Genomic DNA, 24,750 nt, shown 5'->3' with positions numbered 1-24,750 from the left:
ACAGTTTTTCCTCAGATAGGGAGAGGATCTTTTATAAAGCAAAGTTAATTCAATTGATATAACCACTCACAAATAATTAAAACAGCCATAGATTTGATTTAAAAGGAATACAAAAGTGACAATTTTTCCTGAACTTGCAGAGGAATAGTAAGACTAATCTATGCCCCCCCCCCCTTGCAGTTTCCTTTAAAGGAAGCTTACTCGGGAGTAAATTTACCTGGCACAGAATAAGAAGGAGAAGGGGGGGAAAAAACGGAAAAAAAACTGAAAGAGACAGAATGAAACAAGGGGGGGGGGCATTTTCTAAGAAAAGAGGCCAGGACGTCTTATAGAGACTGATATCAGGAGCCTTACAATAACTCTCACAATAACCAAATCAAAGTTAAAACTGGACTCACATAATTTTCTTAGAAGGAACACCATACTTTCATAGGCATATGCTTAATGAAATACATACACTGCATTTTAGCTTGAGAGCAGTTGGCTCAACTAGGCTTTTGCAGCAGAAACATTAGGTTAACTTCACATTCCAAGATAGACTGGAACACAGGTGTACTCACAAACTCAAAAGTTACAACACAACATCATTTACCATTAGACTTAAAATCACCCTCCTCTCTTAAACTAGAGGAAGGAGGTGGGGTAATCCTCCTTTCAGAACACAAGTAGCATGTATACAGGATTTTACCACTTGGGAGGAAAACTCTCTTTTGGAGCCCCTCTCAAATAACAAACATTTGCACACTCCATTCTCAATTTTTGTCTTATTTAGGACTGATAAGGTCCAGCATGGCTTCCTTAGATTTAAAATTTTGAAGCAAGCTTGCAGTTTAAACTATGCACACTTAAGAAAGGCAGTCTGCCAGAGACAGAAGGAACAGACAACACACATAACAGACAACATGTAAACATACATATACTCATATATGTATTAACAGACAACACACATAACAGACAACATGTAAACATATATATTCTCATCCTTTAGTTGGTTATTGCAAGGAGTTGGGCCACTACCTTTGGCTTCATTAAGTGAAATTAGTAGGAAGGTCCCACATGGTTTTATGAGCCTCCTTGCCTCTTCAAACACACCACCAGTTAATCAAACTGGCAGGGCTCACAACGCTTGGTTGACTGGGTACCCCTTTATGATTCACGCGTGTCTAGACAGAAAAGGGGGAAAGAAAGGGGTCTGTAAGGATTGGTATGTCTAGGGGTTTGGTATGCTTAGTACAGGGACGTATAGTAAAGAAGAGAAGGGGCTTCTAGTTGCCTGGCAACTTCCTTAGTGGGTTTTAGAGAGCTCTAGCTATCCGGTTCCTTGCGTTCCCTTTCCTAATTCCTTATTTCCTTATTTCCTTATTTCCTTATTTCCTTATTTCCTATAACCTGGGGTCTCTTTCCACTCTGCCGGTCCTGCCCAATTCCTCATGGGCTATTCCTCCTGGCAACCTCCTACCTATCGTCACATCTCAGGAAAAGGGGCCCTACTGGACGCCCGCGCCATGCGGTGCCAGATCGGGTGATCCCTGGATAGAATTTTGAATCGAAAATCCCCCTTGCTTTCGGAAGCGGGCTTACGATACACGTGGTACGTAGCTCCGACCGGTGCGGCTGGGATTGATACAGAAAGCATCACTTCCTGCCCCCTAGCAAGGACGCTCGGGAAGTTCGGAAAGAGAACTCCAACCCCTTGCTTTCAACTGGGATGCCCGTTGCGGAGAGTCGGCTATCTTTCAAGTCGGGTCTCTCCGTCTTACTTTTGGGCTCCCAATTGGTGCGGCAGGCTGGAGATTTTAAGGAAAAGAGATAGAGCTCAGAACCGCCCTTTCGGGTCGAGCAGCGGTCTACGGTCTCTCTCACTAACCGGACCAAGAGAAAGGCAAGAAGGAGCGATAGAGAGGAGGGCAGAGAATTCAGTTGCCAGGAGATTCCACCCCCTTCCCACCAGTGCACTGGATTTCTTTTCCTATACTCACGCGTCTTCAACGTTGATCCCGGGATCGATGAATAAGCCGGCTGGATCCCTCTTTTGCTCCCCGGCTGAACTCCTAGGGCTTTCGATTACCGCCCAGAAGATGGCTGGGGGTTCAAAAGGATCTTCCCAGGCAAAATGGCCCGGAGCCGGCTGAAGATTTCGGGGCCCCCAGTCAGCAGCTCGGGAGAACCGCAAGCCCCACGTTGGGCGCCAACTGTTACGGCTAAAATCTGGGTGCGGGGTTACTCTGCCACCCAGCTCATCGGACTAAGTCCGTGGGTCCCTGCGGAAGAAAATGAGCTCAGCCGGACGCAGGAGCAAACTGCAGAAGATCCAAGTTTATTGCGCAACAGGTTCAAGGCGAGATTGAACAGCGAGAAAGGGGTGACATGAACTTTTGAAATTTCCCTCCATATCCCAGAATACAGTGCAAAATACATCCCAGTTACATCATGAATACATTAAGAGGTTGGGTTACACAGATTAACATATGGAGGAGGGAGGGGGGAATATGCAGAGAGCTGGAGATATGGAGGAGGGAGGGGGGAATATGCAGAGAGCTGGAGATATGCGCAGATAAGCACATCCTGAGAAGACAATGGTCCATGTTTGCATAGTCTGTCACCTGGCATCGCCCGGAGGAAGGGCTTGGCAGATGGAAATAAATGGATATATTGTAGCGAAGAAGAAGGTGAAGAAGACATGCCCCCCTTCCGTATCAGCTACAAAATATCCATGTATTTCCAGTTGTCAATGTCAAAAGGGACTAAAATCTATAAAAATCATAGAAAATCAACGTGCCAATTTGCTCAATTTCTCTAGGACCCCATGACACCTCCCCTGTCCTCCATAATCCCTCAAGCAAGGTGTCAAGACCCTAATCCTGTCAAATCACTCTGCCAAGCCTTTCCTCCGGGCAATGCCAGGTGACAGACTATGCATACATTGACCATTGTCTTCTCAGGATGTGCTTATCTGCGCATATCTCCAGCTCTCTGCATATTCCCCCTCCCTCCTCCATATGTTAATCCGGTGTAACCCAACCTCTTCCTAATGTATTCGTGATGTAATCTGGGATGTATTTTGCACTGTATTCTGGGATATGGAGGGAAATTTCAAAAGTTCATGTCACCCCTTTCTCGCGGTTCAATCTCGCCTTGAACCTGTTGCGCAATAAACTTGGATCTTCTGCAGTTTGCTCCTGTCCGGCTGAGCTCATTTTCTTCCGCAGGGACCCACGGACCTAGTCCGACGAGCTGGGTGGCAGAGTAGCCCCGCACCCAGATTTTAGCCGTAACAGATGGCGCCAGAACAGGGACTTTTGCGGTTCTCCTGTGTTGCTGACCGGGGCCCCCGAAATCTTCAGCCGGCACCGGGCCATTTTGCCTGGGAAGATCCTTTGGACCCCCGGCCATCTTCCAGGCGGTAATCGAAAGCCCCAGGAGTTCAGCCGGGGAGCAAAGAGGGATCCAGCCGGCTTATTCATTGATCCCGGGACCATAATCGAAGATATGTGAGTATAAGGAAAAATCCAGTGCACTAGTGGGAAAGGGGTGGAAATCTCCTGGCAACTGAATTCTCTGCCCTCCTCTCCATCGCTCCTTCTCGCCTGTCTCTTGGTCCAATTGGTGAGAGAGACCGTGGACTGCTGCTCGACCCAAAAGGGGGGTTCTGAGCTCTATCTCTTTCTCCTCTAAAAATCTCCAGCCAGCAGCACCAATTGAGAGTCCAAAAGTAAGACGGAGAGACCCGGCTTGGAAAGACAGCCGACTCTCCGCAATGGGCATCTCAGTTGAAAGCAAGGGGCTGGAGTTCTTCTTCCGAACTTCCCGAGCGCCCTTACGGAGGGGGCAGGAAGGGGTCTTGCTTTCTATCATTAATCCCAGCCGCACTGGTCAGGCCACGTAACACGTGTATCGTGCGTGAGCCCGCTTCCAAAAGCAAGGGGGATTTTCCGTTTGAACTCTGTCCAGGGATCACCCGATCTGGCACCGCACAGTGCGGGCGTTCAGTAGGGCCCCTTTTCCTGAGATTGTGACGATAGGTAGGAGGTTGCCAGGAGGGATAGCCCAGGAGGAATTGGGCAGGATTTGGCAGAGTGGAAAGGAACCCCAGGATTTGGAATAGGAAATAAGGAAAGGAATAGAGGAAACTAGATAGGTAGAGCTCGCTAAAACCCATTAGGAAGTTGCCAAGCAACTAGAGATAGAAAAAACCCTAAATAGCCCCCTGTACAAGTTAACCAAATCCCAATCAACCCTTCTCTTTCTCCCTTCTCTATCCCAGACACCCCCCCAAAAAAAGAAAAAAACAACAAAAAGCAACAACAGCAACGCATGCATATATAAAGGGGTACCCAGTCAACCAAGCGTTGTGAGCCCTGCCAGTCTGATTAACTGGTGGTGTGTTTGAAGAGGCAAAGAGGCTCATAAACCCATGTGGGACCTCCTACTAATTTCACTTAATGAAGCCAAAGGAAGCAGCCCAACTCCTTGCAATAACCAACTAAAGGATGAGAATATATATGTTTACATGTTGTCTGTTATGTGTGTTGTCTGTTACATGTTGTCTGTTATGTGTGTTATCTGTTCCTTCTGTCTCTGACAGACTGCCTTTCTTGAGTGTGCATAGTTTAAGCCACGAGCTAGCTTCGAAATTTTAACTCTAAGGAAGCCATGCTGGACCTTATCAATCCTAAATAAGAAAAAAATGAGAATGAGGTGGGCAAATGTTTACCCCACCTTGCTTTGCCGCAACCTTTGAGATTGTAAGTCTACAGTCTATTTTGGAATGTGAAGTTAACCTAATGTTTCTGCTGCAAAAGCGTAGTTGAGCACAACTGCTCTCTCAAGCTAAAATGCAGTGTCTGTATTTCATTAAGCACATGCCTATGAAAATAGGTGTTCTTTCTAAGAAAATTGTTAATAAAAGGTAGAAGCTTCGATAGACAACAATTGCCTATCTATAGAGTCCAGTCCTGATATCAGTCTCTAAGATCAGCCAGGGTTTCCTGGCTTCTTATTGGAAAATGCCTCCCCCACTTGTTTCAGTCTCTTTCAGGTCCCCCCCCCCCCTTTTCTTACTTCTGTGCCGAGTGAATTTACTCCCGAGTAAGCTTCCTTCAACAAGGGAGGGGGGGACATTCTTTGCATTCTTTAGTCTAAGGAAGTAAACTCTCACTCAAACTAGCTTCAAGATCTGCTAAAAGGGCTCTGTATAAAGTTGGGTACTTTTATTTTCCTCTTCCTTAGTACATGATAGGAGCATTGATTATGGTCTCTTCCCCAGTTGTGCCTGTGTACATAAGTATGTGTGTGTCTCTCTGGTAGTACAAATCTTGCTATGAACCCTGTATTTTAGGGTTGGACTAGATGACCCCAGGGTCCCTTTCAACTTTCCCAATTTGCGGCTGTGTGGAGGGCCATGTGTCTACAAGCATGTGATGAGTTGAAATTCAGCCCAGATTTGTTCTTTGTTTTTTTTAAGGGTGAGAGGTGAAAGCCGTGATTTTTTGAAGCAGAACTGGTGAGGTCAGGCATTTGAGTGATTACAGTGTTAATCATTTTGTCTATTATTAACAAAAATCAGACTTAAAAGTCTACTCAAAGTTTAAGCACATACAAATTCATAATCAAGCAGAATCAGCCTTGACCAATCCTGTAAATAAAGGGCAGAAAATTTTTTTGTCTGCAAATGGTAAGGCTGAAATGACTTGAGAATGTTAAAAATCCTATGAATTCAGACTCTCTGGCCAATTTCCCCCATATATAAGGGCGTGGCATTGTTCCGCGAATGACCAGACTGATGTTAGCCCTTTCCTATACATAAAGGAAGCACTCAGCTTTGCTTGGGCTGCAATTGCTAGCTTTGGTGAATACTTTAATCTAACCCTATTTTTTAAATCTACTCCTTACCCTTCCCTTCCTTTATTCTAATTTAGCCAAAAGGCGCAACATTTCAATGGTGTAAGAGGTTTGCTGAGACATGAACTCTGCACATGCACGGAGGCCAGATCAGTTAAAAAAAGGGGGGGAAGGGGGGAACTGTAAAACCTATCCAAATTTCCTTATGTAAAACTTGGAACCATTGAGGGAAATCACCCTTAATGTGTCTTTTGCTCCAGGGGCTACGTAAGACAAAAGGGTTCGCCTCCCCAATGGAATTTAAATTTTATAAGTTTTTTTTGGTGTGTGTATATGCCTATACAATTTAGGAACAGCATTTCCTGACAGACCTCTCACATGAAATAATTTTCCCTTTTAACAGAGTGTCCTTTCTTTTCTCCCACAGCACAAATGATAATGAGGGGATGCAAACAGTGATTTAAAGTAATTGCATTTGTATTTCTTTTCTTCTTTCTTCCCTTAAAGCCAAACAGTTACTTTCTTTCTGTTCAGCAAAACAAGTCTGAATCCCTGCTATATTAGTGACTTCCCTCTATCTCTTTGTGGCTTTGACATTTTTTTAGGTTACAAATATTCTGTTTTCGTTTATTAAAATCAGTTTATTAAAATCAGTTCTTCCATTATATATATGAAATTAATCGAAGCACAACCAAACATTGTTTGTGGAATGGTATTTGTTTACCTTTTGCCTGAGCATTTCTTATTAATTCTGTCATTTTGGCTAGTGCAAGGTACTTGCACAACTTTAAATTGCCATTCATTTTTTTTTTTCTTGGTATTAACTCATTTCCCAGTATTCTGCTATTAACATTACAGGATGTTGTCACATCATTTGGGATGTTAGAATGCCAAAACAGATTACTTCAGGTTACTTCAGGTTTCTTATTAATTGTGTGTCTTAGCATTTATTTATTTTTGGTTCCTCATAGGTCATTTTGTGTGTGTGTGTGTGTGTTTTACTTTGGGGACATGTTCATCACATGTTGAAAGTCAGTTTCATGAAGTTCTTTTATCAGATAGCACATGGTGGATTTTAAGTCCCCCCCCATTGTTTTCCCATTTTTTTCAGTCCAGTAGTAATCTGTGTGGTTTTGATAATATCTTTGTATTATTTAATAATAATTCTTTTCTAAATCTGATGTCTTTGTGTCAAGTCTGTTTTCATCTGACTGGTAATCTAATTTTTTGCTCTCTTTTTTATTTTTTAACCTTTGTATTTTTTACAGTTCTCTTTCTATACATGTGGAGTACCGTATTTTTCGCACTATAGGACGCACTTTTTCCCCTCCAAAAATGAAGGGGAAATGTGTGTGCGTCCTATGGTGCGAATGCAGGCTTTTGCTGAAGCCTGGAGAGCGAGAGGGGTCCGTGCGCACCGACCCCTCTCGCTCTCCAGGCTTCAGGAAGCTATCCCAAGTCTTGCAAGCCCGGCGGGATGTCCCGCGGGCTCGCAAGGCTTGCGGGCAGCAGCCTGCACCCAAAAGCTGGGGACAGCGGGGAGGCGCAGAGCCGCCACCCCGCTATTCCCCGACCTGATCTGGAGGCTGGCGGGGGGAGAAGCAAGCCTGCTTCTCCCCCCCCAGCCCCACAAGCTCGGGGGATAGGGGGATGGCGAAGCGCCGCCATCCTGCTATTCCCCGACCTGATCTGGAGGCTGGGGGTGGGAGGAGCAAGCCTGCTTCTCCCCCCCCCAGCCCCACAACCTCCAGATCAGGTCGGGGAATAGCGGGATGGCGGCGCTCCGCCATCCCGCTATTCCCCGACCTGAACTGGAGGCTGGGGGTGGGAGAAGCAAGCCTGCTTCTCCCCCCCCCAGCCCCACAACCTCCAGATCAGGTCAGGAAATAGCGGGATGGCGGCGCTCCGCCATCCCGCTATTCCCCGACCTGATCTGGAGGCTGGGGGTGAGAGAAGCAAGCCTGCTTCTCCCCCCCACCATCCCCACAACCTCCAGATCAGGTCGGGGAATAGCGGGATGGCGGCGCTCCGCCATCCCGCTATTCCCCGACCTGATCTGGAGGCTGGGGGTGGGAGGAGCAAGCCTGCTTCTCCCCCCCCCAGCCCCACAACCTCCAGATCAGGTCGGGGAATAGCGGGATGGCGGCGCTCCGCCATCCCGCTATTCCCCGACCTGATCTGGAGGCTGGGGGTGGGAGAAGCAAGCCTGCTTCTCCCCCCCCCACCAGCCCCACAACCTCCAGGCTTCAGGAGAGCCCCACCGCCAGCCCCACAAGCTCGGGGGACAGCGGGAGAGGCGCAGCGCGCCTTTCCCGCTGTCCCCCGACTTGTCTAGAAGGCTGGCGGGGGGAGAAGCCTGCTCCTCCCCGTCGCCAGCCCCGCAAACTCGGGGGACAGCGGGAGAGGCGCAGCGCGCCTTTGCCGCTGTCCCCCGACTTGTCTAGAAGGCTGGCGGGGGGAGAAGCCTGCTCCTCCCCGTCGCCAGCCCCGCAAACTCGGGAGACAGCGGCAGGGGCGCAGCGCGCCCTTCCCGCTGTCCCCCGACTTGGTTAGAAGGCTGGCCCAGCCCCGCAAACTCGGGGGACAGCGGGAGAGGCGCAGCGCGCCATCCCGCTGTCTCCCGACATGGTTTGGAGGCTGGCGGAAGGCTTCCTCCTCCCCCAGCCCCGCAAGCTCCCAGAGCGATGCCAGAGCTGCGCGCAGCTTCGGCATGGCTCTGGGTCCCGTTCTGGGGGAGGGGGAAGCTCGGGCTTCCCCGCCCCAGCCCCGCGCCTGGGGGGGGGGAATAAATTTTTTTGCCTTTATTTCCCCCCCCCCCCCAAATCTAGGTGCGTCCTATGGACCGGTGCGTCCAATAGTCCGAAAAATACGGTAATTTTTATTTTATAATATGAAAAACAACAACAACAACAAAACTAAGTGAAGGAAAGCAAACAAACTTAGCAGATAATAACAGTAATTATGTAGAAATGTGATAATAATATTGAAATGAATAAAATGCTTAATGTGCTAAGATTTTTAATTATCTGCAGCTTCCCACGGAAAACTCAAGGACATCCTTTTTGCCTTTTGCCCCTTCCTTGTCTAACTGTGTTTTTAAGTCCCCAAAACCCTGCCCCCTTACAGGATATCAGTTATACAGATGTGCAATGATGAAAAGCAGCAACAACCCCTCAACTCAGTTCTTCGCCATCACAAGACCTTCCGTGGGAAGCTGCATTTCCTTCCCATCACTACTGGGAAAACCATGGCTTTTACTATACGGACCTTTGTTGGCAAGGTGATGTCTCTGCTTTTTAAGATGTTGTCTAGGTTTGCCATCGCCTTTCTCTCAAGGAGCAGGCGTCTTTTAATTTCGTGACTGCTGTCACCATCTGCACTGATCATGGAGCCCAAGGTAAAATCTCTCACTGCCTCCATTTCTTCCCCTTCTATTTGCCAGGAGGTGATGGGACCAGTGGCCATGATCTTCGTTTTTTTGATGTTGAGCTTCAGACCATATTTTGCGCTCTCCTCTTTCACCCTCATTAAAAGGTTCTTTAATTCCTCTTCACTGAGGTAGTAGTCTCCAAAAAGAAAGGAGAGGAAGCAGAAGCGTGATGCAAAGATCTGCAAGCCAGGTGGGAACGTGCATGCAAGGAAGGGTTCCCGGGGTCCAGGCCAGAGGGAATTGGACTCGGAAAGCGGGGGGGCAGCTTAGTAGCCCACTTCGATGGGAACCTGAAGCACTATCCCAGTTTCAGAGCAGATGTCATTTATGCGCTGAATTTGCTTCGGAAAGATTTTAGAGATGAGGAGGAGAAAGTGGGATTCATAATAACCCACCTGCATGGGGAAGCTAAAGCCTGGCTGCGCAATTTATGGCGCGACGTTGATCCTGCCCTCAGGGATTCTGACGCGTTTATCGCGGCCATGGACGCTTGTTTCCAATCTACCGTGGATGTAGACGTAGCGAGGCGATAAATGCATGGATTGCGGCAAGGCAAGGCTACAGTGCGACAATACCACTCTCGCTTCTTTGCATTGCTGAATGTGCTGGGCTGGGAAAAGGACTCCGTGGCAGTGAGAGATTTGTTCTGGGAGGGGCTCAATGGATCCGTCAAAGATGAGTTGGCAAGGGGAGACAGACCTCGGACCATCACAGAGGTAGTACAGAGAGCGCTTGCGATAGGAGTGTGCCAGGAAGAACGCCCTTGGAACAGAGATGAGGGTCGCCAGGTCCGCGCACCAGCTAGAGCGCCTCCCTTTTTACCCAGGGACCTAGGGCGCGCGCACTCCACACCTCCGCTGGGGGAGGGGGAGGAACCAATGGAGATTGGTGGTGCAAAGACTCAGACAGCAGCCAGAGCCCCAGCACCAGGAGCAGTCAAGATGAAATCTAGAGGAAGCAGGAAGTGTTACATCTGCGACAGTGCGCACCACATGGCCAAAGAGTGTCCCCAGAGGATCCAGAAGCACACTGCAGCCTTAGCAACAGTAACAGGGGCAGCGCAACAAGGGGAACAGATTCAGGGAAACGACAATGCCTGGCTGGAAGCAGAGACACTGGGGCTCGGCCAGGCAAGTCAGTGAAGCAGTCCCCAGAAATCTTGCAGCCCACAGACCCCCTCCCACCCAAACCAGTGGTGCGGCTCACCGCATCTCTCCAGTTGCCAAATGGATTCACCCTGGAAGTCCCTATTACCGAATGGGGGACTGATACGGAAGGGGGGCATGTCTTCTTCACCTTCTTCTTCGCTACAATATATCCATTTATTTCCAACTGTAAATGTCAAAAGGGACTAAAATCTATAAAATTCATAGAAAATTAACGTGCCTGTCAGGGCTGCCTCAGGTCCCAGCTCACAAAGGACCAACGCCAGTTTCTCTTTATATACAAAAGTGTTTATTAAAGTTCATTTTCCGCTTCACAGCCGCGGCGCGCAGCCCTACGTCTGTTACGCTTAGACCGCTGAAGTCCCCTCTGAGTCACTCCCTCCCCTGCACCAGTTTAAGAGCCTTGCTCTGCTCCACCTCTTTCTTTCTTCCCTCTTCCGCAGGGTCTTCCTGCCTGCTGGGGTTTCGCCCCTCCTGGATTCCTCTGACGCCGATTCGCCAGATTGTTCCCCCTCCCTCCGGCGGGCTTTAGGACCTGGCTCCCCATCCGGGCTCTCTGTTTCCCCGCGTGCCTGCACATTTGAACTTGGCGCGCGCGCCCAGCTCCCAACCTTCCTTCTGATCGTTACATTACTCCCTTCACTGCTTCCCTCCCCTTCCGGGAGGATGGCTGGTTCTGACCTTCCCTCCTTTCCTGCTGACGGAGCCGCTTCCCCTGACACACTGGAACTCCCCCCCCCTCGCCACGCTCTGATGGGGAAGCTGGTCCTGATCTCCAGCTGCCGCTTTGGGATTCCCCGCTGGCCCCTTGTCCCTGATGCGTCCCCCCTGGGACCCCCCTTGTCCTGACCACCGGCGCCCCCTTCTGGGAATCCTCTGATTCGCTGGAGAGGCTCATGGAATCCCTCGGACCACTGTCCTCCTCCTCCTCGCTGTCCTCAGATTCGTCCCAATCACTCTCAATCTCCTGTCTCCCCTGTGCCTCTGTCCCTGAACCCCTGACAGTGCCAATTTGCTCAATTTCTCTAGGACTCCATGACACCTCCCCTGTCCTTCATAATCCCTCAAGCAAGGTGTCAAGACCCTAATCCGGTCAAATCGCTCTGCCAAGCCCTTCCTCCGGGCGATTCCAGGTGACAGACTATGCATACATGGACCATTGTCTTCTCAGGATGTGCTTATCTGCGCATATCTCCAGCTCTGCATATTCCCCCCTCCCTCCTCCATATGTTAATCCGGTGTAACCCAACCTCTTCCTAATGTATTCGAGCTCAGAGTCCTGGCAAGTGGGGAAAGGAACATGAAAGGAGCACTTTCCAGATGAGTCTCAATACAATAATCTTTATTGTCATTGCCCCATACAGAACAAAATTGAAAAAACGTACATGAGACATTCAAAAACCAACAAGCCTGCTATCCCAACCTGGTTAGCCCCCTAAAAACTCTGATACCCCATGATTAAATACAATATACTCCCATAGAGACTACCTTACACTGCATTTAAAACCAAAATCGCATTTGGATAGAAACTGTTTCTCAGGCGGCTAGTCCTACTCTTTATAACCCTGTACCTTCTTCCAGAAGGCAGAAGCTGAAAGAGATCACTTCCGGGGTGCGCACTATCCTGCACTATCTCTGCAGCTTTCTTATCTAGCACCTTCTGCAAATGCCTGCAGGGCCATGAGTAGTATGCATGAAAACATCAATGCTAAATTGAGCAGATACCCAGAGGCAGCGCAATTATTGCAGGGGACTTCACTCACACAGATGTGAGGGCAGCACTCCCAAAATCCCATCAGCACATTGAGTGTGCAATAAGGGGAGAAAGTACTTGTCAGAGCTGCCCTAGGTCCCAGCTCACAAAGGACCAACGCCAGTTCGTTGTTATATACAAAAGTCTTATTGAAGTTCAGTTTCGCTTTCACAGCCGCGGCGCGCAGCTCTACGTCTGAAACTCTAGACCGCTGAAGCTCCGTCTGAGTCTCCTCCCCCCTGACACCAGTTTAAGACTCTAGCCTTGCTCCACCTCTTCCTCTGCTCTTTCCTCCTCTGGGTCCGCCTGTCAGCTGGGGTCTCGCCCTTCCTAGACTCTTCTGACGCTGAGTCCCCTGAGTCTTCCCGCTGCCTCCGGCGGGCTTTAGGACCTGGTTCCCAATCCAGGCTTTCTGCTGTCCCGCGCACCTGTACATTTGAACTCGGCACTGTTTCCCCCTTCGGGGAGGCTAGCTGTACTTGACCTCCCCTCCGTTCCCCCACTCTCCGATCGAGGCGTGGTCAATCTCGACTCATCTTCTCTCCCTGCTGGAGGAGACGCTGGCCCTGACACCTGGGACTCCTCCCCTCCACTACGCTCTGGTGGGGAAGCTGGTCCTGATCTCCAGCTGCTGCTTTGGGAGTCCCCGCTGGCCCCCCTTGCCCTGACCATTGGCTATTCCTTCTGGGAATCTTCTGATTCGCTGGAGAAGCTCATGGAATCTCTCGGGTCACTGCCATACTCCCCTACGCTGCCCTCAGATCCTTCCCCTTCGCTCTCCATCTCCTCTCTCCCCTGTGCCTCTGTTCCTGAGCCCCTGACAGTACTCTTGACAAGGTGTATACGAACATTAGACGGGAATATGAGGCGCACCTCGGTGGTTCAGATCATGTGTCCCTGCTTCTGACACCAGTGTACACACCCCTCAGGAAACAAGGCCAGCTACAAACATGGATGGTTATGGTGTGGCCTGAGGGAGCCTCTCAGCAGTTGCAGGACTGTTTCCAGGAGACCGATTGGAATATGTTCGACCATCAAGATCTAGAAACTTCTACATCAACGGTCTTAGATTTGGCACAGGAAATGCACCAGGGAAAGGTATGTTAAGTTGTATCCGAAGAGGAAGCCCTGGATGAAGGGAGAGGTTAGGAGATTCTTGAAGGCCAGAAATACTGCTTTTAGAACTGGGGATCGGGTACTTTATGGTATAAAAAGAGTGAACTTGAAGAGGGGTATCAGGAAAGCAAAAGCGGAGTACAGAGGAAAAATTGAGGACCATCTGAGAAATCATGATTCTAGACACATGTGGCAGGGAGTTCAACACCTGACTGGTTATAAATCGAGAAATACATCAGTGGTAGAGAGTACGGCTTCCTTGGTGGAAGAGTTGAAGACCTTCTTTGCCCGATTTGAGGTGACACCAACAGTGGCTCCAACAAGGATGTCAGAGCTATTGGCCTCACTACCTACAGGATATGCTGCCAGGGTGGAAGAGGGAGAAGTGAGGCGAATATGAAAGGAGGTAAACACGAGGAAGGCTATGGGCCTGGATGGGGGGGCTGGCAGGGTGCTAAGAGATTGTTTGGACCAACTGGCAGGAATCTTTATGAAGATTTTTAACCAGTCTCTGGCCCAAGCCGCCGTTCCACCCTGTCTGAAATCCGGTACCATCATACCCCTGCCAAAAAACCCAAAGATAGACAGTCTGAATGATTTTTGCCCTGTGGCGTTGACACACATTATAATGAAATGTTTCGAAAAACTGGCAAGGAACCGTATCATGTCTGCCAGTAGGACTTGACCCTCACCAGTTTGTGTACAAGGCAAAGGGATCCACGGAGAATGCTGTGGCAATGGCTTTACATGCTGTCCTGACTCATTTGGAGAAGAAAGGGAAGTATGCGAGATTTTTATTTGTAGACTTTAGTTCTGCATTTAATACTATTCTTCCGCATAGATTGGTGCCCAAACTATTAGACCTGGGACTTCCACCGTGTTTGTGCAGGTGGATATTAGATTTTCTATCAAACCGTTCCCAACGGGTCAGGATGGATTCCCACGTCTCTGTGGATCTCATGAATATGGGGGTGGCACAGGGGTGCGTGTTGAGCCCACTTTTATATACGCTCTATAGAGCTCACTGTGCCCCCAAATACCCCAGTAATAAGATCATTAAGTTTGCAGATGATACAACGGTGGTTGGTTTAATCACGGCCGGAGGGGGAGGCGGCCTATAGGAAGGATGTTGAACAGTTGGGGGAGGGGTGCAGGAAAAACAACTTCCTCCTTAGCTGAAAGAAAACAAAAGAGATTATTGTGGACTTTAGGAAATGTAGAGCACTTGGAATCGCCTCCACGGTCCACGGACTGATCCACCCTGGCTTCCTCCTCGGAGGTCCCTTCAGAAGGAGAAGGGGTCCCGGGTCTCCATGGGGGAAAGCGTTCCTGAGGCCTGCATTCGAGGCCAATGCTTTCGCCTTTCAGGCTCCAGCCCACCTTCTCTCTGGTGTTTTTGTCAGCTGTAGAGATGGGATCACATGCATTCCCAAGTTTAATAAGGATCCCTTGAAAAGGCTGAGAAACCTTCTTCTTTTGCCAATGAACTTTGCCTCTGCGTGATTTACTGGGAAGCAGATGCATCCACTCCAAAGAAGCTTCTGCAGCGCCTTGGCATTGAAGACCCAGAAAAAGAGACGGAGGGGAATGTGTGGGTCACAAGGTGGGAGTCGTTGGAAAGGAGTCGCTGGGAGAGGCAGAAGGTTGTGTTAAGCAGGCGAGGGAAGAGCAGGAGGAGAGAGAAAGAGCCCCAGGGAAAGAGGAGGTTGGGCTGAGCTGGTGTGGGAATGAGAGGCAGAGAATGCAAAGCAACTCCGGAAATGGTGAACAAGGCAAGCTGTGATCTCGTTTGAGGAAAGGGAATTAAGATGCCTGCTTCCCCATCCCCAGTGGATTAAAATGTCCAAAGATTAGGGCAGTGTTTCCCAACCGGTGTTCCGCGGCACACTACTGTGCCGTGAGACATCGGGTGGTGTGCCGTGGGAGGGAGGCGGGCGAGAGGCGGCGGCGGCGAGGATCCGGCGGGGGTGGGGGGAGCGGGGGCCGTCGTGCGCAACCGAACTCACTTGGCGCGCTGCCGGCTTGTCCTCCTTCAACCCGGGTCGGGCCAGGCCTGCTCACGTCCCCGGATCCCCTAGCAGCAGCCGCACGCTCTCCAAAAGCGCAACGCTGCGCGCAACCGCTCGGCCAGCTGGTGCTCTGCGACTCCGCCCTTTCCCCTCCCAGCGCCGGAGGGTTCGCGCGACCGCAGCTGTTCCCTTTCGCAGCGCGCGGGAAACAATTCCAGGCCGATTGCCTTGTGCCGAAAAGCACCGCCTCTCCTTCCAGCTCAGGCCCGGGCCGCCGGCTCCCCGAATGACGTCACGGGGGCGGGGCTTTAATGGTGGTGTGCCGCGAGATTTTTTTCCGGTAAACAGGTGTGCCGTTGCCCAAAAACGTTTGGGAAACACTGGATTAGGGAAAGAAGAATGAAGAGGAAGCAGGATTGGATGAACATCATAAGAGTCCATAATTTTCCATTGTGACTTGGCTGAGATTCATTGGAATAGTTTTTCAAAGGCTTTATAGAAACTGGACCTAGAAACTGGAGAAATACCAATTTGGATTATTAGACTGTCTGAGTTGATTAAGATTTGAAAGCTGGGCTAGGGAGGGAAATGAAGGGAAAGTGTCATCTTGGTGAAGAGGAGAAGAGTTTGGATTTGATATCCCGCTTTATCACTACCCGAAGGAATCTCAAAGCGGCTAACATTCTCCTTTCCCTTCCTCCCCCACAACAAACACTCTGTGAGGTGAGTGGGGCTGAGAGACTTCAGAGAAGTGTGACTGGCCCAAGGTCACCCAGCAGCTGCAGGTGGAGTAGCGGAGACGCGAACCCGGTTCCCCACATTACGCATCTATCGCTCTTAAGCACTACACCACTGTATACTAAATGCAGCTGGGTTTAGTCTGGAGTGCAAATTATGAATAATTGTTGCTACAGATGATTTTCAGATGAAGATGGGAGTTTTCTTTTCGGTGCCTGCCCTGTGGAACACCCTCCCAGCAGATATCAAAGGAAAAAACAACTACCAGACTTTTAGAAGATATCTGATGGCAGCCCTGTTTAGGGAAGCTTTTAATATTCGATGGATTACTGTATTTTAATATTTTGTTGGAAGCTGCCCAGAGTGACTGAGGAAGCCCAGCCAGATGGGAAGGGTATAATCTATTTTTTTTTGTATTTTTAATATTTTATATTAAGATTCCTTTATTTTGAATTTAGGAGGACACACCTAGGAAGAGGACACTTGAAGGTGGGCGGGACCTGCAAGGAACGCAGGGAAGGATCTCTCAGGGTGGGATACGGGGAGAAGGGGGGTCACGCGAGGAGAAGTGGGGGAGCCTGCCTTTCTGTGGGCTGACGAATGATATGATATATATGATACAAATGTCATAAACAGTATTTTTGTTTATATCCCCCCCTTTCTCTTTTCTATACAATTGTATTTTGTAAGGGTTGTTTAATATTTTTTGTTCTATTTCTCTTTTTTGCTTTCCCCTCTGTATGAATTCTTTGATGGCGAGTGAGATGGGAGCTCTTTCTGAAGCTCTTTCCACATTTCAAGCACTGATAGGGTTTCTCCCCTGTATGTATTCTATGATGGCAAGTGAGATGGGAACTATTAGTGAAGCTCTTTCCACATTCCAAGCACTGATAGGGTTTCTCCCCTGTATGAATTCTGCGATGGGAAGTGAGATGAGAGCTATGAGTGAAGCTCTTCCCACATTCCAAGCACTGATAGGGTTTCTCCCCTGTATGAATTCTGCGATGGGAAGTGAGATGGAACCTCTGACTGAAGTTCTTTCCACATTCCAAGCAGTGATACGGTTTATGCCCTCTATGAACTCTTTGATGGGAAATGAGAGTGACCTTCCAGCTGAAGCTTTTCCCACATTCGAAGCACTGATAGGGTTTCTCCCCTGTATGAATTATTTGATGGGAAGTGAGATTCCCCTTCTTACTGAAGCTCTTTCCACATTCCAAACACTGATAGGGTTTCTCCCCTGTATGAATTCTTTGATGGGAAGTGAGAGTCCCCTTCTGACTGAAGCTTTTTCCACATTCCAAGCAGTGATACGGTTTCTGCTTCTGCCCTGTATGAACTCTTTGATGGGAAGTGAGATGTGCACTTTGACTAAAGCGCTTTCCACATTCCAAGCACTGATAGGGTTTCTCCCCTGTATGAGTTCTTTGATGCAAAGTGAGTTTGGCCCCCACCCTGAAGCTCTTCCCACATTCGAAGCACTGAAAGGGTTTTTCTCCTGTATGAGTTTTTTGATGGGAAGTGAGACTGTGCCTGAGACTAAAGCTCTTCCCACATTCCAGGCACTGATAGGGTTTCTCCCCTGTATGAATTCTGCGATGGGAAGTGAGATGGGAGCTATGAGTGAAGCTCTTTCCACATTCCAAGCACTGATAGAGTTTCTCCCCTGTATGAATTCTGTGATGGGAAGTGAGATGTGCACTTTGACTAAAGCGCTTTCCACATTCCAAGCACTGATAGGGTTTCTCCCCTGTATGAGTTCTTTGATGCAAAGTGAGCTTGGCCCCCTCCCCGAAGCTCTTCCCGCATTCCAAGCACTGATAGGGTTTTTCTCCTGTATGAGTTCTTTGATGCAAAGTGAGCTTGGCCCCCTCCCCGAAGCTCTTCCCACATTCCAAGCACTGATAGGGTTTCTCCCCTGTATGAATTCTTCGATGGGAAGTGAGTTGTGCACTTTGAGTAAAGCTCTTTCCACATTCCAAGCACTGATAGGGTTTCTCCCCTGTATGAATTCTGTGATGGGAAATGAGATGGGAGCTATCAGTGTAACTCTTTCCACATTCCAAGCACTGATAGGGTTTCTCCCCTGTATGAGTTCTTTGATGCAAAGTGAAAGTAGTACTGTACCTGAAGCTCTTTCCACATTCCAAGCACTGATAGGGTTTCTCCCCGGTATGAATTCTTTGGTGCAAAGTGAGAGTATTACTGTGTCTGAAGCTCTTTCCACATTCCAAGCACTGATAGGGTTTCTCCCCTGTATGAGTTCTTTGATGGGAAGTGAGATGTGCGCTTTGATTAAAGCTCTTCCCACATTCCAAGCATTGATAGGGTTTCTCCCCTGTATGAATCATTTGATGAGAATTGAGATGGGCCCTCTGACTGAAGCTCTTTCCACATTCCAAGCACTGATAGGGTTTCTCCCTGCTCTGTCCTCTTTTGTGTGCAGTGAGGCTATCCCTCTGAACGAAGCTCTTTCTTTGACGGGAGGTGTCCTGGGAGCTTTGACGGATGTTCTCTCCACACTCTGAATATTTATATGACTTCTCCACTATGTGGATTCTGTTGTGCTCCCCCTTGTTCTTCCCTTCGAATTCCTCACCCTCTGCAATGAAGAGAGAAGCGAATTAGAGCCTCAGGAGGAAATGGAGCTCCAGAACATTGAACCAAGTTAATGAATGCTTGTGATAGAGGAAGAACTAAAAATAGTTAGATGTGGGGCCTTTCTATAGTTTTCACTGCCTTGGTTGGCTGGTATTTACTGACATATTGCTTGGCTTTTATCTGGAATGGATTTTGTTCTGGCTCAATCTTGGAATCCACTCCATATCCAAGGTCAGTCATCTCTTTGGTCAATCAAATGCAAACAGAAGCAAAAACAGAATTTACATCAACTTCTCTAAAAACTCTGAAGCCAGCATTTAAGAAGGCCTGGGTGGTTCAGAGAAGCCTGGTCACTGTTTTAAAAGGCACAACTAGACGCAGAACATTTAGAGAGGAAACAGTTGATATCCCTCCATTCTGGGTTCACGGTGGGGGATATTAGAATCCCAGATGCTGTTGGTCTCAAGCCAAAGAGTTGAAGTTCATCACATGCAGGTATGTATGGAACGTCCACGTCTCGTCTGTGAAACAAACAGCAACATCTTCACCTGAACACTCCCCATCAGCTGTTGCCTCAATCTGGTTGGTTTTAAATTAAATTTATACGTAAAGCGCTTTCTTCACTTTGAACTCCCCTCCCATGTCCATGAGGAGACCAACTCTGTATTTTTTCATTAGCAACAGAAGAGGAAACGCGACTATAACTCAGTTCAAACCAATTCATGAACCCAGAACTCATACACCGACCACTAATGATGAACCATGTTATAGATATTCCTGCAAATTTATTCTGCTATTTTTGATATGCAAATGGCATGCGAAGACTTAGTCTACATATTTGTATCATTTATTAGTCATATGTTCCTTGTTTTTAAAAGCAAATAAGAAGTTATTCCAAAAAGAAAAAGACAACACACAGAGGCCCCATCTGCATTCAAACTGCAAATCAGGATCAGTGAGTTTTCTGACATTGGCAGGGCATTCAGATCACAGAACTGGTTTTAGATCTTTTGAGCTGCCAATACATCACGGTGACTGGGGAGCTGTGACCTATTCCTGGCTCAAATTGCCTGCAGATGACAAAGGTGCAGGCAGGCAGGTGGGGGAGCCCAAAAAGGTGCTCCCCTTCTCCATCTCCATCCGCCTGCCTGCCTCCCCCCACCCCCAAGCTGAGCAAGCCCCAATTCCTCTCCGGCTCCATCCATCCAGGTCCCCATCTTCACTCCCCTGGAACTCACCAGATCTCTTGGAGGTCCCTGGGAGGGAACGCTCAGAGGTTGAGAGGAGGGATGCAGGAGACAACCTGACCAGGTCAACCGTCCATCTTCCCCCTTCCATCCTTGCTAGCTTTGCAGGATCCGTCTCTTTCATCCTTCCTGAGGAGTCAAGGAGCCAAAACGAGCTGCAGGGTCCTGGGAGAGAGGAAGAAGTAAAGGGAGCCTCAGAGGCCCTGCAGGGATTCTCCTGCCCTAGATATTCTCCTGCCCCTGGAGAAGCCCAAATGGGGCAGCCCCTTCCCAACAGAAGCCCCATTTCTATACCTCTCGAGTGGTTCCAATAAATCAGGTAGGCTACTTGTGTGGCAATTAAAGACAAAACAAAAGGAGAGAGTAATAGAAAAATGAAAAATAATTGAAGATCCTAAAGAAATATGCAAAGAAAAATTAAATTACTATAGGAAATTTCACAATGAAGAAGAAGACCAAGAGGAAATGGAATGATTCATAGCACAAAATAGACTCCCGACAATAGCAGATTGGAAAATAGAACAACTAAATGTACCAACAGCGATGATGGAGGTGCAGCAATCTCAAAAGCAAAGATAGGAAAGTCCCCAGGTACGGATGGATTATCGGCAGCATTTTATAAGAAGTTAGAAGATATATTATCAGAACCAATGAAACAGTACTGGACCAAATTTTAAAGGAAGGAAGAATACCAAAATCATGGGAAGAAGCACTTATCACACTGAGACCCAAACAAGGAGCAGATCCAACACTAATCAAAAATTATAGACCTATATCATTGTTCAATAATTATTATAAAATATTTGCCAACATCCTAGCCAACAGATTAAAATAAAGTATTGAATGAAATAAAAAACAGAGATCAGGCTGGCTCCTTCCAGGCAGACACATGCACAATAAAATGAGAAACATAATTGATATTTTAGAATATTTAGAAGCAAGATCAGATAAAAAAGCCATTTTGATGCTGATAGACACGGAATAGGTCTTCGACAACATCTCTTGGAGCTCCATGAAAAAAACTACAGAAAAAACAGGACTCAGAGAAAATATCATTAGGGGTGTTGAGCCAAATTGATGCTAAATAGTGAAATAAGAGAAAAATATAAAGTAAATAAGGGGAACAGACAAGGCTGCCCCCTTTCGCCTCTACTTTTTATTACGGTACTAGAATTCTTAGCAATGACAACAAGGAGTGACCAGGGCATAAAAGGTCTAACAAGGGGGAAGAAGTCGCACAAGATGAAGGCCTTTGCAGACAATGTAATTCTAACTACTGAAAATCTGGAGGAAATAAGACTAGTATGCGAGAAAAAAATATGTCAACACAGGAAAAAGAAGAACTAAAGAAAATATCAGGATTGGAAATAGTAAATAAAACTACGTATTTCGGAATCTGGCTGACAAATGAAAACGCCAACCTATTTAAAGACAATTATATTAAAACCCTGACCAAACTGCGGGAGGCAGTGGAAGACAAGAGTGCCTGGCGTGCTCTGATCCATGGGGTCACAAAGAGGCAGACATGACTAAACAACTAAACAACAACATACTAAAACATGGAAAGAAATCAATTTTGAATCATATAATAAGAAAATTGATATATAGAGTATGGGAAAAACAAAGTGGTGTTAGAACCTAAAACCCCCTGGTGGATTTCACCTCAAGAAGCAATAACTGGGGGAAAGAAAAATATGGAATTGAATTGGGCCACTTTCACTGCCTTGTTGTGACGAAGGGGCTTGAATAACTCAGAGACGCTATGAGCTAAGTTGTGCAGGGCCACCCAAGACGGACAGGTCATAGTGGAGAGTTTAGACCAAACCTGATCCACCTGGAGCACGAACCGGCCAGCCACTTCAGTAGCCCTGCCAAGAAAACTCCATGGACAAAGACAACAGGCATATAAAAGTGATGATGCTGGAAGATGAGCCCCTCGGGTCAGAAGGCGTCTGTCAGGGGTTCAGGAGCAGAGGCGAGGGCAAGGGAGGAAACAGAGAGCGAGGGGGAGGAGTCCGAAGAAAAGATGAGTGATGACGACGACCCGAGATCTCCGAGTCTGTCCAGTGAATCAGAAGATTCACAGAAAGGAGCGTCAGTGGCCAGAGCAAGGGGGGAGCCTAGGGGGACACCCCAGGAAGAAGGGTCCAGAGGGGATTCAGAGGGCAGCAGTTGGAAATCGGGGCCAGCGTCCCCAACAGAGCGCAGTGGAGAGGAAGGGTGCCAGGTATCGAGCTCCGGCGGCTCGCCGCAGGGGGGAGGGCATGAGTCAGGAGTGGCCACACCTCCATCGGGGAGCGAAGAAACGGTCAAGCGGAAAGTGGAAGGTTGGGCGCGCGCGCCAAGTTCAAATGCACAGGAAGGCGGCGCAGTAAGCAGCCCGGAAAGGGAGCCAGGTCCTAAAGCCCGACGCAAGGAGACAGAAGGGTCCGGGGGGTCAGCGTCAGAAGAGTCCAGGAAGGAAGAGACCACGGGGGGCAGAGGGACCCAGAGAAGAACGGTCAGGCGGAAAAGGTGGAGTAAGGCGAGGATATTAAGTTGGTGTACAGGAGGCGGGGACTCAGACGGAGCTACGCCGGTCTAGCTTATAAGACGTAGGGCTGCACGCGGCAGCTTGGAAATGGAAACTGTAACTCAATAAAGACTTTTATTAAGTGAACGCTGGCTAGCGTGATCCTCTGGGAGCTAGGATCTGGGAGCAGCTCTGACAGCGTCCAACATGCTACTGAGGAAGAGAGGAGGACAAGGACAAGTAGATTCAGAGCTGATGAAACGGCTGGGCCAAAGCCGAAAGGTAAGCTGGATGTGGTCAAAATGAGATGGCAAGAATAAATATTGACATCCTGGGCATCAGTGAACTAAAATGGACAGGGATGGGCGAATTCAGTTCAGATGACCATCATAACTACTACTGTGGGCAAGAATCCCGTAAAAGAAATGGAGCCCTCATAATCAACAAAAGAGTGGCGAAAGCTGTACTGGGATGAAATCTCAAAAATGATAGAATGATCTTGATACGAATCCAAGGCAGACCTACAAGAAATAGAATACAGATTTCCAAAGAATAGCAAGGAGAGACAAGAGGGCCTTCTTAAACGAGCAATGCAAAGAAATAGAGGAAAACAATCGAATGGGAGAAAACCAGAGATCTGTTCAAGAAAATTGGAGATATGAAAGGAACTTTTTGTACAAAGATTACCATAATAAAGGACCAAAGTGGTAAGGACCTAACAGAAGCAGAAGACATCAAGAAGAGGGGGCAAGAATACACAGAGGAATTATACCAGAAAGATATTGTCAGGGGTTCAGGAGCAGAGGGACAGGAGAGGGAGGAAGTAGAGACCGAGGGAGAGGAATCTGAGGGAGAAGTCAGCGAGGGTAGCCATCCGAGGTCTCTAAGTCTCTCCAGTGAATCAGAGGATTCACAGAAAGGGGCCCCAGTGGTCAGAGCCAGGGGGTTGCCAGAGGGAACACCCCAGGAAGGAGGGGCCAGAGGGGACTCAGAGAGCAGCAGCTGGAAATCGGGACCAACTTTCCCACCGGAGAGCAGTAAGGGGGAGGAGTCCCAAACATCGGCAGCAGGCAGCCTTCCGTCAGCGGAAGGACATGAGTCAGGGTTAGCCACGCCTGCATCAGAGAGCGAGGTAACGGTCAAAAGGAAGGTCAGGGGCAGCGCGCGCGCGCCAAGTTCAAATGTACAGGAGGGGGGCGCAATGGGCAGTCCGGAGAGAGAGCCGGGTCCCAAAGCCCGCCGGAGAGAAGGGGAGGAGTCCGAAGGGTCCGCTTCCGAGGCATCCCGGAAAGAAGGCACCCAGGGGGGTAGTAGGACCCAGAGGAGGAAGGAGAAACGTAGAAGGTGGAGTAAGGCTAGAGTCTTAAGCTGGTGTACAGGGGGCGGAGACTCAGACGAGGCTTCGCTGGTCTAGGGTTTAGACGTAGAGACGCACGCTAGTGTTTGGAAATGGAAACTAAATGCCAATAAAGACTTCTGTACAGTTCTAATGGCTAGCGTTGGTCTTCTGTGAGCTGAGACCGGGAGGCAGTCTTTGACAGTAAGCCTCGTCTCCAGTTATCATCGGTTTTCTTCGCCTCAAGCATCGCTAAGGAAGCGAGGCAGGGAGGGTAGAAGACTGGTGCCTTGCGAGCTCACAAGAGTCAGGCAAGATGACTACAGAACAGAAAATAGCTTCACTGCAAGAAGCGGTGACGCTACTCAACGCTGAAATAATCGCATCCAGGAAGAGAGAGGAAGAAGCGGCAGCTGCATGCAGAGATCTTCAAGCCAGGTTGGAAGGGCTTGTAAAGCAGGGGATCCCAGCACCCAGGTCCGAGGGGATCGGTTTGGGGAAGAGAGGAGGCAGCATTGTATCTCATTTTGATGGGAATTTGCAGCAGTACCCCAATTTCCGAGCAGATGTGCTGTTTGCGCTGCAGCTGCTGGAAAGAGACTTTAGAGATGAGTGGGAAAAAGTGGGGTTTATTTTGTCTCATTTGCATGGGGACGCGAAATCATGGCTGCGCAACCTGTGGAGAGATAAAGATCCAGCGCTCCAAAGCGCAGATGCGTTCATTAAGGCGATGGACTCCTGTTTCTTATCCAAAATAGACCTGGACATTGCCCGGAGGGACATATTTGGGCTAAGACAAGGGAAAGCCAGCGTAAGGCAGTATCATTCCCGGTTTTTTGCATTGGTCAACGCGCTGAATTGGGATAAGGATTCTCCGCCGGTTAGAGACCTTTTTTGGGAGGGTCTGAATGCACAGATCAAGGATGAGATGGCAAGGGGAGAGAGACCCACCACCACTCAGCAAGTGGTTGAAAGAGCGTTGTCTATTGGGGTGAGGCAGG

The 24,750-nt window shown here is 48.6% G+C and overlaps 1 protein-coding gene and 1 long non-coding RNA gene across 9 annotated transcripts in view; both read right to left on the bottom strand.

The window, feature by feature from the left end:
- Positions 1–24,750, bottom strand: part of LOC144326690 (uncharacterized) — a 94,399-nt gene that overhangs the window by 5,096 nt on the left and 64,553 nt on the right. The window lies entirely within an intron of this gene.
- Positions 16,332–24,750, bottom strand: part of LOC114589789 (uncharacterized) — an 85,242-nt gene continuing 76,823 nt past the window's right edge. For all 8 annotated transcript variants that reach the window (XM_077923188.1, XM_077923182.1, XM_077923185.1 and 5 more), the window contains 2 exons: positions 19,893–20,066; positions 16,332–18,655 (listed from right to left, as the gene is read on the bottom strand). In XM_077923188.1, the coding sequence (XP_077779314.1) occupies positions 16,722–18,655; positions 19,893–20,025 (2,067 nt within the window). In that variant the 5' untranslated portion in view covers positions 20,026–20,066 and the 3' untranslated portion in view covers positions 16,332–16,721. The remainder of the gene's footprint in view (positions 18,656–19,892; positions 20,067–24,750) is intronic.

The sequence above is a fragment of the Podarcis muralis genome, chromosome 2, assembly GCF_964188315.1.
Source record: "Podarcis muralis chromosome 2, rPodMur119.hap1.1, whole genome shotgun sequence".
Taxonomy (NCBI): Eukaryota; Metazoa; Chordata; class Lepidosauria; order Squamata; family Lacertidae; genus Podarcis; species Podarcis muralis.
The sequence above is the reverse complement of the archived record's forward strand: the minus strand, read 5'-3'. Positions and strand labels throughout refer to the sequence as shown.